The 17,368-nt window shown below is 41.2% G+C and overlaps 1 protein-coding gene across 5 annotated transcripts in view; it reads right to left on the minus strand.

Annotated features, from left to right (window-relative positions):
* Positions 1-979: 979 nt before the first annotated feature.
* LOC111567381 (rho-related GTP-binding protein RhoN-like) overlaps positions 980-17,368 on the minus strand; it is a 51,814-nt gene continuing 35,425 nt past the window's right edge. For all 5 annotated transcript variants that reach the window (XM_055005463.1, XM_035947351.2, XM_035947346.2 and 2 more), the window contains 3 exons: positions 11,670-11,779; positions 7,316-7,450; positions 980-2,036 (listed from right to left, as the gene is read on the minus strand). In XM_055005463.1, the coding sequence (XP_054861438.1) occupies positions 1,770-2,036; positions 7,316-7,450; positions 11,670-11,779 (512 nt within the window). In that variant the 3' untranslated portion in view covers positions 980-1,769. The remainder of the gene's footprint in view (positions 2,037-7,315; positions 7,451-11,669; positions 11,780-17,368) is intronic.

Raw genomic sequence — 17,368 nt, forward strand, 5'->3', positions numbered from 1 at the left:
TGTACAAGTCACTGACCCTGGATCCAGCAAAACAGCCTCAGACCATCACATTTCCTCCTCCATGTTTGATAGTTGATGTCACACACTGAGGAACCATCCTGTCTCCTACTCGACAATGTACAAAAGTCCTGCGTGATGAACCAGAGATTTACAATTCTGATTCATTAGTCCACAACACCTTCTTCCAGTCTTCAGTAGTCCATTGACAGTGCTTCACGGCCCAGGCAAGCCTCTTTTTCTTATTCCGACGTCTTAGCAATGGCTTTCTTGCTGCAACTCAAAGTCTTCTCTTCACAGTTGAAACTGAGACTTGCTTACTCAAGCAAGCTGTTTACTCTCAGAAACTTGTCTTCTGATTCTGTTGTGGCCTTGGGTCTTCCAGACCTCGTCCTGTCAGAGTTTCCTCCAGTTTCTGAGTGCCTTTTTATGGTGAAAAAAACTGCACTCACTGAAAACTCGACTTAGGCAATTTCTCTGTAGGAAAGACGTAAATTTTTTAGTGTTATGACGGTCTGTCTCTCTTCTATTGTTAATTGCCTATTCCTTGCCATTTTTACAGCAACACACTACTTTTAGCAGTACAACACTGTTCAAATCATGCTCTCGAGGGTATGGTGCCACAGTGTGTTCCAACACTACTTATGCAGACAGAGGGGGTTGTAAGCAATCAAGAAATGTTGGGACACCTGTAGGATTTGGTAGCACCAACTTCCAAGGCTTGATCAACCTTCATTGCTGCAGAACAGCTTTAAGCTGTTAACCCATTTCTTGTTCCCTGGAAAAGGTCTTTTTGCAAAAGTCTGAAATGTACATAATTTTTCAGTTTGGGGTAACGTTACCCCCTTTTTTTTTTTTTTTTACGTCTAGCAGTTCATCATTTACCTTTGTACTATTTCAAGCTGTTCATTGGACTTGAACTACTCGCACCAAAAGTAATAGCAAGCACCACATCAATAAACTTCACTGCACCTTTCCCCTATACAGTCAAGCTGTTGCTTTATTTTAGACTTAAGTGAAAGTACAACAAAATAGCCCTAACATTTTACCACTATATTTGTCACAAAAACAACAGCATTAATTTCAGTGAATCCAACTGACACGACTGGAGTTGATGAGGAAAATAGTGTTAATGGGCAAAAATAAAATCTGTTGTCCGTCTTCTTTTTCTAAAATGCACTTGTGGTAGTAACACTCACACTCACACCTCCACCACGTTTCACAGAATCTCATTTCCAGCTTCTCGATGAGCCGTCATTCACCTGATCACTAGAATCCCTTTTCAGCATCACTGTACGTGCTGGTTTTCCTCTCAAATATGGCAGCTTCAGATGGCGCAGTCAGACAATTATTTGCGATGTCTGCTGAACAACACAGTCTTTGAAAACGAGCTTCTCCATCGTCATTCCGTCTTCTTATTAGAGCGGTTTCAGGAAATTAATTCCACTTTATTTCCCGCGGACTAGATGGCACTTCCGCTATCACAGCCTCCTCATGTCCAGAGCGTTAGTCCAGTTTGCCATCATTTCAAAGCAACACAAATATGTAAACAGCTTGTAAAATATGCACACACGCAACAACAAAAAAAAAGAAAGAAAAAATCCAAAGCATTTGTTTCCACAGTGCAGTGTTTCTCTTCTCCATCTCCTCTGCAGTGCAAAAAATGAAAATACGAGGAAAAAAAAACATCAAATAATAAATAGACTTCCTCTTTTATATATTTCTGTGTTTATGTATATACATATATATATTTATACTGATGAGGTGGGTCTCTACATGAGCACGCAGCTCTTGGCTCGGTCCTTCCTCATGGCCGGAGCCTGGTCCATTTGCTCAGTCCGACCCGGCAGAGGCGGCAGTGGGAGCTGCGACACTCGCTTCAGGCCTCTGCGGCTGCTGCTGCGCTTCAGCTGCGGGTGCGGCCGCCGCACCGACGCCAGGGTGGTGATGTGGAACACATCCCGGACGCTGTTCTCGGAAACCTTGGAGGTGCACTCGACGTAGGCCACCGCCCCCATCTGCCGGGCTATGGTGCTGCCCTGCAACACGAGCAAGAGGCGATTAAAAAGCGAATTCACAAGCAAAAACAAAAGCTGCAAAAGATGCAAAGCAAGAAGGCACATTTTAGCCATAAATCTCATCAACTATTAGATCATTTGCTCCAACGTTCTAGACATAATGAGGCAGCTGGTTGCAGTCTAACATCTCTGATGCCATGAAAATGAAACACTAGACTGCATTTCTTGGCGAAAGTGCTGGTGTGATCTGAAAGCAGTCTCACCAAAGTAGCCGTTTGAGAGTGGAAGCAGGTCTCTAGCCATTCGTCTTGACCATTTTTGAGTTTCAGTTGCAGCTCCCCCTTGTGGTGGAATTGCACAAAACTCAGCATGTTTATCCGCAGCCTCAGTCTGCACATTGCTGTCAAATTTGGCTCCAATTGGATCAAGCTTACAAGAGATACAGCAGCTTGAATAGATTTAATCACACACGAGAAAAGTTTGTTGGACCAATCCAGGACCAGTGATACATAATATTCAAAATCCAACATATGAGCAAAGTTTGGCTATGGGGTCTAAAGCATGTCATTTTTGTTCAAAATTTAGCTGTGCCAATTTTCACCGGCCACCACCCCCATCTGCCGGGCTATTGTGCTGCCCTGCAACACGAGCGAGAGGCGGTTAGAAAATGAATTCGGAAGCAAAAACTGAAGCTACAAAGGGATTTTTCGCCACAAATCTCATCAACTATTAGATATCATTTTGTGTCATTTTTCCCCTCACAGAGCTCCTTTTTCCTCTCCTTTAAGTGGTTTTCAGTGGTTTTGTAGTCACCGTGACACATCAGAACCATCTTTTAGAAGCTGTGTTTGACATGATTTTCCCTTCGTGTCAACAGGCTGTTTGAAAATGAAACTCGCTGTACCTTGGCATAAGCAAGCTCGATATAACTCAACAGCAAAAAGACTGTGTCCCTGAAACGCTGACAGCAGTTCTGGGACAGAGATGTTGATCTAAACTGAATGTCAATGATCTAAATATGTCTGGAGACAAATGAAGCCCCTCCATCTGAGGTATGAATAATGGAGATGCTGACTCCTCAGTCTGTGGTAAAAAAGAAGTGGGATCAGAACAGTGCAGGCCTACTGGGCTGCTGTTGACATAGGTCTGTGCAGCTATTTAGAACGAACCCGAACAGAACTCCTCCAGCACTCGAGCTCACCCCTGAGTAATGTTACAATATACCCAGTTAATTGAGACCATAAATTGTTTGCTTGAGATCAAATCAGAGACAAATTTAATTTTAAAATCCCTCGGCCCCTCTCTTCACTACAGTACAGTGCAGCCTCATCTCTTGTTTCAGAGTTTAACCCTCTGAGTCCCAAACAGCTTCTGGGAGTTTTTTCCTTCTTTTTTTTGCCTCCTGCCACATTTTTACTCACTAAGTACTCATTTTTCCCTGCAATATACATTTCTGCACCTCTATGCAAACACAACCATGACTAGAAGTAGACATAACTTAAAAATGTGTTTTGTGTAGTATAGCAAAGCTATAATGCCACAAAGTTGAATTTGATTATTTATTTCATGTGTATTGTAAAAACCTGGACTCAACATGCACACAAATGTGTACAGGTGTTACCAATATTTCAAAAAAAGTCAAAAAAATTCACATACTTTTGACATTTTACAATTTTGTTTAACACAGCCTGGAGTTCAACCTAATCACCCAAAAAGTTACTGAATATTTGTCATGTGACTGTTGGTTGCAGCCACATCACCAATGACTTTTTGGCTGTGCGAATAAGTGCAGATTTTTTTGTTTTTTACAGAATGTGGGTACTGCAAATAGTTTAATTTTGGCAATTTTTTAAATGAGACATGAAGAATAAGGCGATTTTGTTGAAAGGTTGAGATTTGAAGCTAAAATACGGCTACGTTTTTCAATGAAATAGCAGGTCGCGGACGACTAGTTCAAGGACCATCGCAAAGTTAGAGGTATTTCTGTTTTTACTAGGGATGTCCTGATCAAGACCCACATTATTTGTTGTTTAGCGTCTGCCAATACTGACTTCCAATCTGACACCATTTTCCTAGATAATATACGCTTCAAGTACATTGAAGGTATTAAAATTCATTGTCTGAAATGTCGTATGGGTGTAACGTGGCTCTGCAAGCTCCAAAAGACAGTGAAAACCTGCATAGTCTACATGCATAACAGAAAATGTATTGTAGATCAGTTCTATGTTTGCAAGCAGAGAACATTGTGGGATTTTATCTAGCAACAAGCACCATGACAAAAACGTCTGTGTTGCCTAATGACCTCCGACCAGAGTCGATATATTTTGTGCAAAGCTGAGGACATCCCTACAGTTTCTGGCTCAAATGGCATAATTTTTACAATACAACATGACTTTCAATCCAGGTATTGGGGTTCAGAAGGTTAAACCTGCATCCACACATGCATATCAGAAAATGCATCATAGATTAGCTGTAGTACCTGGCTGTTTCATCAGGTGACGCCTCTTACCGTTTAATACGATAGTGACCAGAAGAGGCAGTTCATGTTGGCAAGCAGAGAGCATTGTGGGATTTTAGCTAGCAACGGGCACCATGACAAAGACTTCTACGTCGTTTAATGACCTACGGCCAGAGTTGACATATCTTATGCAAAGCTGAGGAGATCCCTACAGTTTCTGGCTCAGATAAATGGCGTAATTTTGCAGATTTTTACTACATAACATGACTTTTAATCCAGGTTTTGGGGTTCAGAGGGTTTAACCTGCATCCACGCATGCAAAGGTTGTAACCGATGAGATAGGACTGCATTTCCCATGGCCCTCCGATGGCACGGTGTCCAACACAGAAAGAGCTTTTCATCCCTCCGGTGGACAGGGTTTTGATTTTTATCTCTGCTGTGCACTGAGGCGCATATAAGAAGCAATGAAGCCCTCATTAGGTGGAACCGCAGATTTAGATTCAGGGGGAGGGTGCCAAGGTAGAGACTGTCGTGACAGGCGGAAAAGCTCGATCGAATCTCGGGGAAGATTAGTGCAGGAAATGTCTGGAGTTCACCCAGTGGTCACTCTCGCCAGCGACTCCTCAGCTCTGTTGGAATTCAATTTAAGATCAACAACAGGATAACAACACAGGCGATTGGATTAGAGCGCCGAAATGTTTATTGTGCACAGCTTTGGCATCTGCTGTGTGACACACATTTCCTTAGCATATTAGAGAGACAAACAGTAGCCGCCTGGAGCCTAAATAGAGACCAAGAAAGAGGCAAACAGTAGCTCAATGTAGGCCTGGCTATAAACAGTCTCCAGCTATTTTACATTAGCTCTGTGCTTTGTCACTTTATCTTTTGTTTATGTGTCTTATTTACATGAACCGTCTGCTTTTTTTTTTTTTTTTTTTTGGGAAGCAGTGAGCTTTTAGCCTCTGGCGGCTTTCAAACAGGGAAGAGAAAAAAAGGCTCCTTTGTTTGGAGGGCTTTTGTGCGGCGGTGAAAAAGCCCCTCCACTTTTTTTTTTTTTTGTATGTCCAACACAGGAGAGTACAAAATGAACACGCTGAAAGCTGATTAAAATTCACAGATTTACAGAACAGTTTATCATCCCCGCCCTCCTCTCCACATCCTCTCGCCTCAGAGGTCACGGCGGCGGGCGATAAAAAGGGCTCGCTCGTTTATCAATGTCCATTTTCTATTCATCCTGCATTTTGAAAATCCCCAAATCTGCATGAATATTTCATTTCAAGGGGGGAAAAAAGAGAAAGAAAAGGGTCCCTAGACGTAAACTCGGCTAACCGCTGGTGCTTCTTGTGCAGCCCTCGCCGTAAGCAACCTCACATCGCTTGTCAGCAGATTTTGGTGAAAACGCCGACCCCAGCAACACATCCCCGAGGGCTTCTACAGCTCAGATACAGTGGTCATGTGCTCACACTCCACTCCCTGAGGGAAAACTCACCACTGAGGTTACGCCATTGCTGAGCCAAGATGGGAAAAAAAATTGCACATTACAGCCAGATTGCTTTCTACACATTTTCTCTTCTGCTGTTGTTTTCAAATCTGCCTCAGGCTAGCCGGGAAACGTTTCCACAAAAGTGGCCAACACAACTACTACAAGTACAGATAATGTTCTTAAAGAAAATGATTTTATCAAATGTTTCAAGAATGTTTTCATTTCCAGTAATGTTCCTCTAAAGTTTAATATAATGTTTAATTACCAACTTTTAGACGATGTTGTCAGGAACACAGATTACGTTCCACGATAACAAAGAACAGTCATGTTATGAAGGCCTCAGGTGATTTTTATAAAGCGTTTCTGTACTTTGATATTTTAGTAAAGGTGAAACATTCTGGCTGCAATAATGTTCTGGAGATGCTGAGGGAACACATATAGAATGTTCCTCTATAAAGTGTTCCATAATAAAGAAAGAACCAAGCATCCAAACCAACATCCCAAAAGTTTTCCAGATTTTATCAAGGCATCAGATGGCAAAACGACATTTTATAATTTTACAGTAATAATATACTATAGGTGGAGCGTTTGGTTTTTTTGTTGAAGGAACACACATAGAACATTCTTCTGTAAGATGCAAAGTAAGGAAGGTATCAATACAACATTCAAGAAAATAAAACATCTTCAAGATGTCATCAACAGCTCAGACAACAGAACATTCTTCATGAGACGTTCCTGTAATGTGATACACTAACAAAAGTGGAACATTCTGGGTGCAGTGTTCTGAAGATGTTGAGGGAACACATATAGAATGTTCCTCTATAAAGTGTTCCACAATAAAGGAAGAAAATATCCAAACCGTTTTCCAGATTTTATCAAGGCTTCCGAACACAGTATGTTTTTTATATGAAACGTTTTGTAATGTTCCAGTAATATTATATATATTAAAGGTGGAACATTGGTCTTTTGATAAGGGAACACATTCTAAAATGTTCTTCTCTAAGACGTTTCCACAGTCTAGCAAAGAAATAAATAAAAGAAGTCCTCAATACAACATTCAAGAAAATAAATATTTTCAAGTTGTCATCAGGACCTCAGATTACAGAACGTTCTGTACGAGATGTTCCTGTAATGTGGCATATTAACAAAGGTAGAACATTCTAGCTGAAACATTTTGAGGATGTTCTAGAAAATGTCCCCACAATGTTCCAAAGTCATAACGGTATAACCATGTTATCACCAAACCTTTTAACTCATCCCACCTTGAAGAAGAACTTTCTGGGAAATAAAACCAAACTTCCCCCTGAAAACATTAGAAGGACTTTCTCAGAACGTTCTTCACCCTGTTCTGGTTCTCACCTGTTCGTGGGTGACGGGGATGAGCCGCTGCTTGGACAGCTCTCTCAGCGTGTTGACGTCCGTCCTCATGTCCAGCTTGCAGCCCACCAGAACCACCTTGGCGTTGGGGCAGAACTCTTGCGTCTCTCCCTGCCACTGTGGAGACAGAAATACAGAAACACATCAGCGGTTATTCCAGACCGGGAGCTGAGCCGTCGTATCGAGCGGTGAGCTGCAGCAACAACCTTTAACCTCTCTGACTGGATACCTGAGCTCAGAGGAGATTAATGCTCTCTGGAGGAAACACATTTGCTCAGCTGAGAGAAGTCAAAGTTACTTATTTATACATTTTTTACAGTTTTAACTCTACGGATACCAGAAATCTAGAGATTAAATGTGGTCAGTTTCTTCCCATTTTGGCGTAGAAAGCATCAAATAACATGTCAACTAATCTACATTTCAAATAGCAGAAAACTAAACAGCATTTGTATGATTTGCTATGTTCCTGCAGCTAAAAATGGGTCCAAAGTTGTCTTTATTAATTTTTTTGATAACTTCACAAATTCATAGTTGTCTCACCATTTCATTTTCAAATGTTCGCGTTAGAGTCCGATATTTTGAGCTATATATCAACACTGTAAAACACTGTACAACTTGTTTGTTGCTTCATAGAATAATAAAACTTGCATAGTGCACATTTTCCACAACTACTCTACAAGAAAAATCTGTCAGATAACATATCATTTACTCTGATTTAAAGGTTCTTGGATATTTTTTCACTTTATCTAAAAGACACAGAGTTTGTTGACACAAATTTGCAAAAAATAACAAGAAAAAAACTCATAAAAGATGGACTTGTTTACAAAAAGTCAGTGCAACACATTTGATTCTGTAACAATTTACGGGCTTCTCTATTACTGGGAGGGTTTGGATACATATATGAACATTTTATAGGCTGTCTAGAGTCATTGGCCAATGTATTGTCCTCGTTGATGTAGTCTAGTAGCTTTAATATAGCTCTTGGAGGCCAATAAATGAATATATAAATGGCTATGAATGAGTAATAAACAAATGAAAGCAAAGACAACATTATTACAACAGTGCTATACATGATATCTTTTCTGTAGCATTTTATTAATGGCTAAGATGTAGTGTAGTTTATACATTTTTGCATAGTCTTAAGTGATATGAAACATAATACCACTGCAACTAATGGTTATTTTCATTGTCAATCAATTTATTGATTAGTTTCTTGATGAACCAATTAATTGTTTGGTCTATAGAGTGTCCGAAAATGGTAACAAATGCCGAATTTAGACTTTTTTCTTAACAAAATTGCTTGAAAAGCTTCTAAAACTGTTTGGGAAATAACTTATTTGTGTCGGTTCTGGAACATAAAGTGGTTGGATCCATGGTTTTCTGTGGACCCCCCCAGGTACAAATGGTACAGTCCAACCACAAGCACAGAACACAGGCGTGAAAAACTACACTTCTGTCACTTTTATTTTTGTGCGAACACAAACAACCCTAAATCAAACTAAGAGACATTTATATGTTGTGAAGTGACAAAAAAAAAAGATATTTTTACTCATTTTCATGTTGGAAATTGAACCAATAGCTGCAAATCATGACACAGACCTGCTTTTGTACCTTTATAAACTGAATATCTGTGGTTTTCAAACAAGCAATCTGAACACTTTACTTTGATAAATACATGTGGCATTTTCAAAACCAAACCGTGAATCAATAAATCAAAAGCATGACAGAGAGAGAAGTAATTCAAATACAGCTGCGGCACTGTGAAACTTTGCATCTGTAGAGGAGCAGCAGGGTTGCCAGGAACAATTACCTTCATTGTGGATTCATTTGACAATTATTGCCTCAATTAATCAAGTAATTGTTTGGTCAATACATCACTGTTCTCAACGTGACGCCAAGAATCGAGGATATTGAATTTAATTTCAAACAAGACAAAGAAAGAAAAGCTGCAGAGTCACTACAAGAAACGTTTGGCATTTGCGTTTAAAAATGACTTCAAAGATTAATTGATCATCGCATTAGCTGCTGATTAACTTGGATTAATCTGCTAATTTTTCCACCCCGAGGCGACAGCGTGCAGACATTTCTTATTTCTTCATGCATTGTTGACCGTTTCACTCCAAGAGCTGCAGAGCTGCAGTGGAGATGCGGCTTGGTTCGGGTTTCTGCCGTACCTGGAGTGTGTTATTCTTTCCTCCGTCAACAAATCTATTTCAGGTTCTGCACAGAAAAAGGTTGAGCGGTGTTCCTTCTAAAATCACCAAGAGATTAAATGTCACCTCTGAAACTCAACTGAACCAACACAAAGACGCAGAGAGCTCAAATAGTCCGAATGCTGTGTGCAGAATGTCGCCTCGAATCGACCTTCGACCTTCTCCTGTTCTGCCGATCACACCCGATCAGAAGCTTTGATTGTTTAACCCCCTCTCCTCCCCCAGCTGTCATCTCCTAACCTTGCCCGACCTCCTCTTTTCCTGGAGGTCAAGAGTCTAATTTGAGACGGTGGTGGTGCGACAGGTTTTCCATGTGCCCCCGAGTTTCAGGGATTACCAGGATGACAACCGGGGGTCAGGGGTGACGGCGGCCCCCTGCAGGGTGATGCATGGGAAAAGCTAAAGCTGGAAGAGCAGCGATGCGTCCCCCTTACCCCACCCCTGTTGACAGAAGCTACCGAGGCTCCGAGGGTTAAAGAACTGGAGTCTGGGGTTGTGTCTACAAAGCCTGTGAGGGCTTCTTAGCAGCTCCCCTCAGACCACTAAACACGTCAACAGGAGAGTCGTGGGAAGCTGCTGCAGTTCAAAGGCAACACATGGTTTCAAGATGAGAAACCACTAAAAGGCACAAGGCTGCTTTACATGACACACTCCAACCTGCCACACACACACACACACCATAGGTATTTAACAGTATATGGGCATGCACTGTAAAGCATTTTAAGTTTAATTAGCTTTAAAGTTCCCCTGCTGCCTCACAAATGTGACTTAACTGCACCTAAAGTAGCGAAATCTCATTTTCTCAGCAATTTGCCTGCAACTGCAAGATACCTTTCCACTTTGCACAACAGCAAAAAATGCAATTTATCATTTGCTTAAAGCTTCTTTTCTGCATCTGATGTGACAGTAAATTGACTGCAGGTCAAAGAAATGCATTTTATGAATTAAATGACCAACCAAGAAAAGAATATTCAGCACTTTTACATCGGCTTTTCGCAAAAACAAGATCTGGTAAAAACTTCACTGTCCTGTCGGTCGATAAACTTCAGATGTTAGGTTGAATGAACTAGTCACACAGAGAGGGGGTTAGAGACAGGCTTTAATTTTATATTTTCTAAGTTTTGCTGAACTTAGATCTTAAAGTCTCACTTGTTGAAGCCATTTTTCTTCCTGATTTAGCAAAAAAACCAATCTGTGTAATTCTCCCAGTGATAAATTAGAAGTCTGCAGATGTAGAGACTGAATTTAGTGCCAACTTTTTGCACATTTTGAATAGTTCGGACTATTACAAAATGAATCAACCATAATTTCATTTTATAAAGATGGTCAGCAAGTTTCCACTTTGTCTGTTTTCTAAAACTAAGAAAAAGAAGAGTCTCTGAGGAACTGAATGCATCCTTGAAAGTCCGCAAATGTTTTCTTTCTTATCAACTTAATTTAACAATTTGAGTGAACTCTAAACTGTTCGTTCCCACAACTTCTCGTTTTGAGTTAAAAGAACTTCTGTTAAGTTGGAACTGATTTAAAAACAAAAATAACACATTCTGATCACAGAAATGAACAAAACTCAAATTGACACTGAGCAAATTTTTAAAAAACTGTTGATTTGACTGAATTTCTTGAGGTTTTACAGTGCACCGGCTGTAAAAACACATCCTAGACCACATTGCACAGCTCCACCCGGTTAGCACACCCAACTCCAACCACTAGGTACCTTACAAACCTTAAGTGCCACCATCTGGTCAAGTATTCTGCGTTAAACTCGGATGGTAAACTTTATAAGCTGGCTGGTGTGGTTAATTTGCGCATCTTATATTCCTATTGAACCCAGCGCTTCGCCTTTCACGCTTCGCCCTGACCTTCCATTCCTCGCAGGGACCAGGGTCAAGCATCCGTGGACCTTTTGATGGGATCAAAGAATCGGAGGGCTTTAACCTCTGCGCTGATTTGCTCTATTGTTGAGCCATGAAAAGCTGTTGGCATAGAAATCTGAGTCGATACAAGATGCTGAGCGGGAGGAGTTGTTTTGCTGCTCGGTTCTTCATGCAGGATCAGAGCAGATATTAAAGAGTTGAGAAGGAAGAGAGGAGATGAAATAAGAAGTAAATAAAGAAAGGACTGACCTTCTTTATGACACTGTCCAGAGTCTCTGGGCGGCTGATGTCGAAACAGATGAGAACCGCATCTGAATCCGGATACGCCAGCGGCCTCACGTTGTCGTAATAAGAGGAACCTGTGGACACACAAAAGCATATGGCATAAGGTCAGCATGTCTTCTGGGGAATTCCTGTGTGTTTTTAACCTGATTTAACCCCACAAGGAAGCTCATCCCGACCATATGGCTCATTCTGTCAGCTAGAAACACTCTGCAAGGTGATCTAAAGGTCACTGATACATGCAGCCGCTGAGACACAACATGCAAATGATCCCAACGGTTAAGTGCAAATATTTCCCCCCGCTGGGCTTCAGATCACTGTGGAGCAACACATGCACTCAAAAGTGAATTATAGTGGACCGGAGGACTTGTGCACGCAATCCATAATCATCCCGCTATGACAGCGGATGTCAGCACAAAGGCCAAACTAAAAGGTTGAACCCCTTAATTCTCTCGTCTCATCCCTCTTTCTGTCTGCCTTCGCAAATGGCTCTTGTTTTAAAATCTCCCCATTTTCTTTTTTTTGAGATTTGCTCACAAGCTTTCTCCCTGCTCTTTTTTTTTTCCTTGTACCTTGATCAAATTTGAAGGCAGAGTGGAGCCTCTGTACTTGCTCTCTTGCAGCTCTCATTAGAAGGCTTGTAAAAATATCTGGGCTCTCGGGGAAAATGTGGCCGCGACCGCCGGCTCCCTCCTGGTATTCAACACATTTAAAGCCGCCAGAAATCGGCGAATCAAATTGCATATTGTCAACAGATTATGCACACTTTGATATACCAACAATCTCTGATATTAGATGTAATCCCTCGAGGTCACACAACCTGATTATGATGAATAATTACAGATAAGGGCAGATTATTTGGAGGGTATCAGACCTTACACAATAAACATCCAGTTAAAGGGCTGCATGCCTGGTGTCTGCTGGTTTAAATGGAGTCTGCACAATAACACCGCAGCCTGTTTTAGCATCACTATGTTCTCTTTGTTAATGATGGAATGAAGCCTTTACAATAGCTGCACGTGGCCCGTAAACCCCCAGCATTCATTCAGTCGTCCTATAGTGACCTGCGGCTCAGAACAATGCAACAAGCTGCACATGAACACTGCTGTTTGTGCATTCCAGCGAGAGGAAAAGGTTTTTGGATCCTGTTTCTCACCCAAATGAAACTTTTACTGTAAAATGTCAATTTTGGCATCACATTTCTCTGCTTTCACTGATTTGATGTTTTCACTGTTTATATGTCTTACTGACCTCTGTAGACAGCTGAAATGTGTAGCCTTCTCTGTAAAAAAGCAAATGTGTTTCAAGTTTAATTGTTTTTTTAACATTTATTCATTCAAAGTGACACTATTGCTCACTGTATTTGAATCAACAAAAAGATTTTTACCATTATTAGGAAGAATAAATATGTATATTCAAGACTAAAAAATGGTTAAAACAATTTAAGTATTATTTTCCTATTTTCCTTGTTTTGTTAAATTACAGATAATATCTTGCAAAAATCACCTAAGTAAATAATTTAGATGTTGACTGTGGCAAAACTGGGCAAAAACTGCCAATACTGTCCACATCAAAAATCTGTATTTCTACACATAGCAATGCATTTTTTAAACAATGTTTGAAAGTAAAATTGCACTATTTTTATTGCATTTAAATCAGCAGAAATATAAATATTTTGCAGATATTTGCGACTAATCTGAAAGAAAAATTCTAAATATGGCAAATCATTTTTTAAGCTTTTACTTTACAGATTTTCGCTGTGTTGTTAAAAAACATAACTAGAAAATTAACAGAAAATAATTATTAATTTACAGGTTCAGCCTAAAACACAGGCTAAAAGAGTTTTAAAAAATTCCAAATCAAAAATATGCATTTTTACAAATTCTAATGCATTCCTTTACAATGTTGGACAATAAAATTACACTGTTATTACTGTATTTAAATCAGCAAAAATATCAATATTTTGCAGAAATACATTTTTTTTTTAAAAAATCCACTTAAAACTGTATATATTGTCCACTTCATAAATTAATATTTTAAATGTTATTTCTTATACAATGTGTGCTAATAAAATAATACTACTCTATTTCATTTTTTAAAAAAATTTCATTATTTTACAGACATTTGCCCCAAAAACTGCTCAGGTACTGTTTGGAAACACAACCAAGAGCTCAACGTTTTGAGCCAGCCTTAAAACTAGAAAGATCCAGCCTGATCAAGTCCAATTCATAGAGGACCCACAACACAACCCACACTACTAGAAATTTTAAACAATTCCCTTAACCAATCAGTTAAGAACTGTTAATTATTTAGTTAAAGTAACTGAAATACATGTTGATGAAGCCATTTTAATTCACACTTTAACCCACAAAGTCTGCTCGACTGTACTGGTAAACTTGTTTTCTACTCAAGAACGCTAGTCGGAATCCATTAACTGCTACACAAGTCTCTGTCATGGTGCCCATTACTAGCTAAGCGACACCATGCTCTTAGCCAAACAAACATCAAACACCACCACACCCACCTATCAAAACAACCACGAAACTACTCAGTTAACAATTTGGATTTGAACATTAACATTCACACGATCCTCCACCTGGTGGCACAACCAGGTACTACAGCTAATCAGCAATATATTTTCTGACATGCATGTCCTTCGAATTTTGCATTATCAGTTAACGCATTTTTTAGCATGGTAAATTCTGAACAGCAATGTGACCATTACCCAACTTCAAAGGCTGTTTTGGGGGCACGGCAGTGAACTACACATTATTCAGCAGATGGTTTTAACATTATGTGACATTTGGATGTAAAAATACAAGATTTAGAGAACACACAGTTACATTATTGATGCTTTCCAGCAGCAATTCCACAGCCAAGTGCTTATGAACTTTGCAAAATCCCTGAGGAAGTTGAGCTACACCTTGAATAGAGACACTTTCGGACATCTTGTTTTGCCACCTTTAGAAGATAAATGCATACATGAAGTAACAGTCATTTCAGTCTACACCTTACAGGACAATATCAGGAATTCTTTGCCTCTTTTTCCATCATATTAATGCAAGACTGTTACTGTTCAGTACTGCTGAGAGAGCAGCACGAACTCACACACAACCACCACTACACTCCCAGAAAAAGCACAATCGCACGGATGCCAAGTCCGACAGTCAGCAAAGCTCACATTGTACGACAGCGAGCTCTGATTGGTGGCGGTCACACATGAGGTGCTGGAGCTGCTGAAGTCGGTCTTTAGTATGTATCACAGTGCAGCAGACCTGAGCTAAGGTTAGAGCCGGAGAAGAAAGGAGACGGAGCATGTGGGGACAAAAAAAAGAAAGAGATTTAATGACTTTGACAGAGGGTAAGGAGCAGGAGGAAAGCAACCAGGGAATTAGAGATGAAGGTGGGGAAGATGTCAGATGAAGGAACGCTGAGACAATGGTACATGTTTGACTTAAGATGTAATTAGGAGCCGGAATGAGGCCGCTGGGATCAATTTGTCAATCCCAGAGAGCGAGATGATTGGCAGGTCACGGTCACGACGAGGCTTCGTCACCGCACTGCAAATTCACAGCTCCGTCCGCCCTGAGCGACAGGGAAGCTACCTCAGCACTTCTGCAAAGTCGGAAAAAGGTCCTCTGAGGGAAGACGAGAGCAAAAATACAAGTGCTGTGGTTAAAACAAGCCGAGCAGGCACAAATAAAAGCCAATCACCATAACAATCAAGCGGAGAAGAAAGTGGAGGGGAGCTGCTGTTTTCTCCAGCGTGGAGATAAAAGAGGATGAAGCTGCAGAGCGGAGGGGAGGGCTGGTGTTTGGGCAGGTAATGAAAGCACCGGACAGATCAAATAAAGAGGTATGAGAGCTCTGGGTTAGCTACTGGTTGAGCTGGCCTGTGCCCATTCACTGCGAGGTGGAACAAAAGGTCAATTGAATTTCAGACAGCGGCGGGGGGAGATGGATGTGGCCGGAGGGCGAGGCGAGGGGAGGGGAGCGCCGCCTGGCAGGATCCGCTGAAAACCATCCCGCCTGGCAAGGAGCGGGACCCGGCCACGGCGTGCCAAGGACGGGCATAAAACACGCCTCACAAAAAAAAAAAAAAAAAAAAAAAACCTCCTTTGGCATGAGCATTAGCCTGATTTAGCGATCTCTCACCGTGGATTTCTGTCTTTTCATTTCCACAGGGCTAATTAGCGCTAAGCCACGATGCAGCTCCACGTAGGAGGCTCCGCCGAGCAGAAGGTGACAGAGGTGGGAGGAAAGAGCTCCTCGCCAGCCGTCAGTCGGGCTTCATCAAAGGCCAGAAATATCCCCGAGGATGTCGAGGCGGACAGGAACTTAGCCGAGCGCTAATGTACAGTAATAAGGCTTGAGGGTTTGTGGTGCGACTTCATTTATGCCTCTCGTCCCCCGACACATCGATTCGCCCACAGGGACAATCCGTCTGAAAGCTCTCTATCTGCACATTCACTGAGGCGATGGAATAAACTTGACAATAACAACAGAAAATAGTTGATCAAGACGATTCGTCCAGCAAAGCCTGCCAGTTTTTCACTGCATTAATCTGTATCATCACAGCAGGAACGTTCTCATTGCAGCTAAAACCCATTATGAGTGAGGGGTAAGGGAATCGGCCCGAGGCTCTCCGATGTATTCATGCACATATGGCAGCGAGTCAGCGCCAACCAACAGCCTCATTAGGACATATAGACGCTCTGAGAAACAGACACAAAGGCAGGGCGACAAACGGCGTCTCAAATGTCACCAAATCAACAAAAAAAACCTCTTTTCTCGCCTGCTGCAGCTGTTTTCCCTCCTCCTCTCTTGACATCCACCTTAAAAAGTGAAAACATTTCAAGTCAAGGCTGCCGGAGTATCGTAGCAACCTAGAGGGATGCAAAATGGCTTCATTGTGAGGCCCTGAAAAGAAAAGCAAGGCTTGACGGCGGTGTTACGAGTCAGTGTTACGACTTCTCCATTGGGTTTCTACACAAACAGATATAAACACAGACTCCTGCCAAGATCCTCTTCAACGGGAGGTGGAGCGTCTGTGACCTGGTGTGGCGCTCTACTGTACGACACGCCGAGTGTTTCATTATGTGGATGTGAGTTTGAAGCAAACTTTCTTTTACTGTACAATCCTGCATCAAGAAAACCAATATAGCCTCCGGCATATGGAGCCGCTGACCTTATTCCCGGCACAGAAATTGTCGGCTCACGCACCAGGTGGAGGAAATCTACTCGCTAGATTGGCATTAAAGTCGAGCTGCACATATATTGCAAGTGGGAGGAATTTTTTTAAACTCATAATATCAGCTGGTTGTCAGAGCTGAAGAGGAACATGCAGAGAATTTGCATTTTTTAGCCCTTAAACCATGTTTATGCTACATTTTTGTCGATCATTTACAAACAGAAACCCTTTTGGTTGTTATTTCTCTGCTGTTTTATGCAGCCGCTGGTTTTCAATTTCTTTTTATATGACAGTTAGCCTTGAACATTAAAGTCTTTATTAACCCTCTGAACCCCAGTCAGTTTCTAGGTGTTATATTTTTCAGTTCCCATCACAGTTTTCCTTAGTCTTAGCTTATCTTTCACTGCAACATAAAGTCCTGCACCTCTGTGGAAACAGAACAACCATGACTAGAAGTAGAGACAACTCGGAAATG

This window comes from Amphiprion ocellaris, chromosome 19, assembly GCF_022539595.1.
Source record: "Amphiprion ocellaris isolate individual 3 ecotype Okinawa chromosome 19, ASM2253959v1, whole genome shotgun sequence".
NCBI lineage: Eukaryota > Metazoa > Chordata > Actinopteri > Pomacentridae > Amphiprion > Amphiprion ocellaris.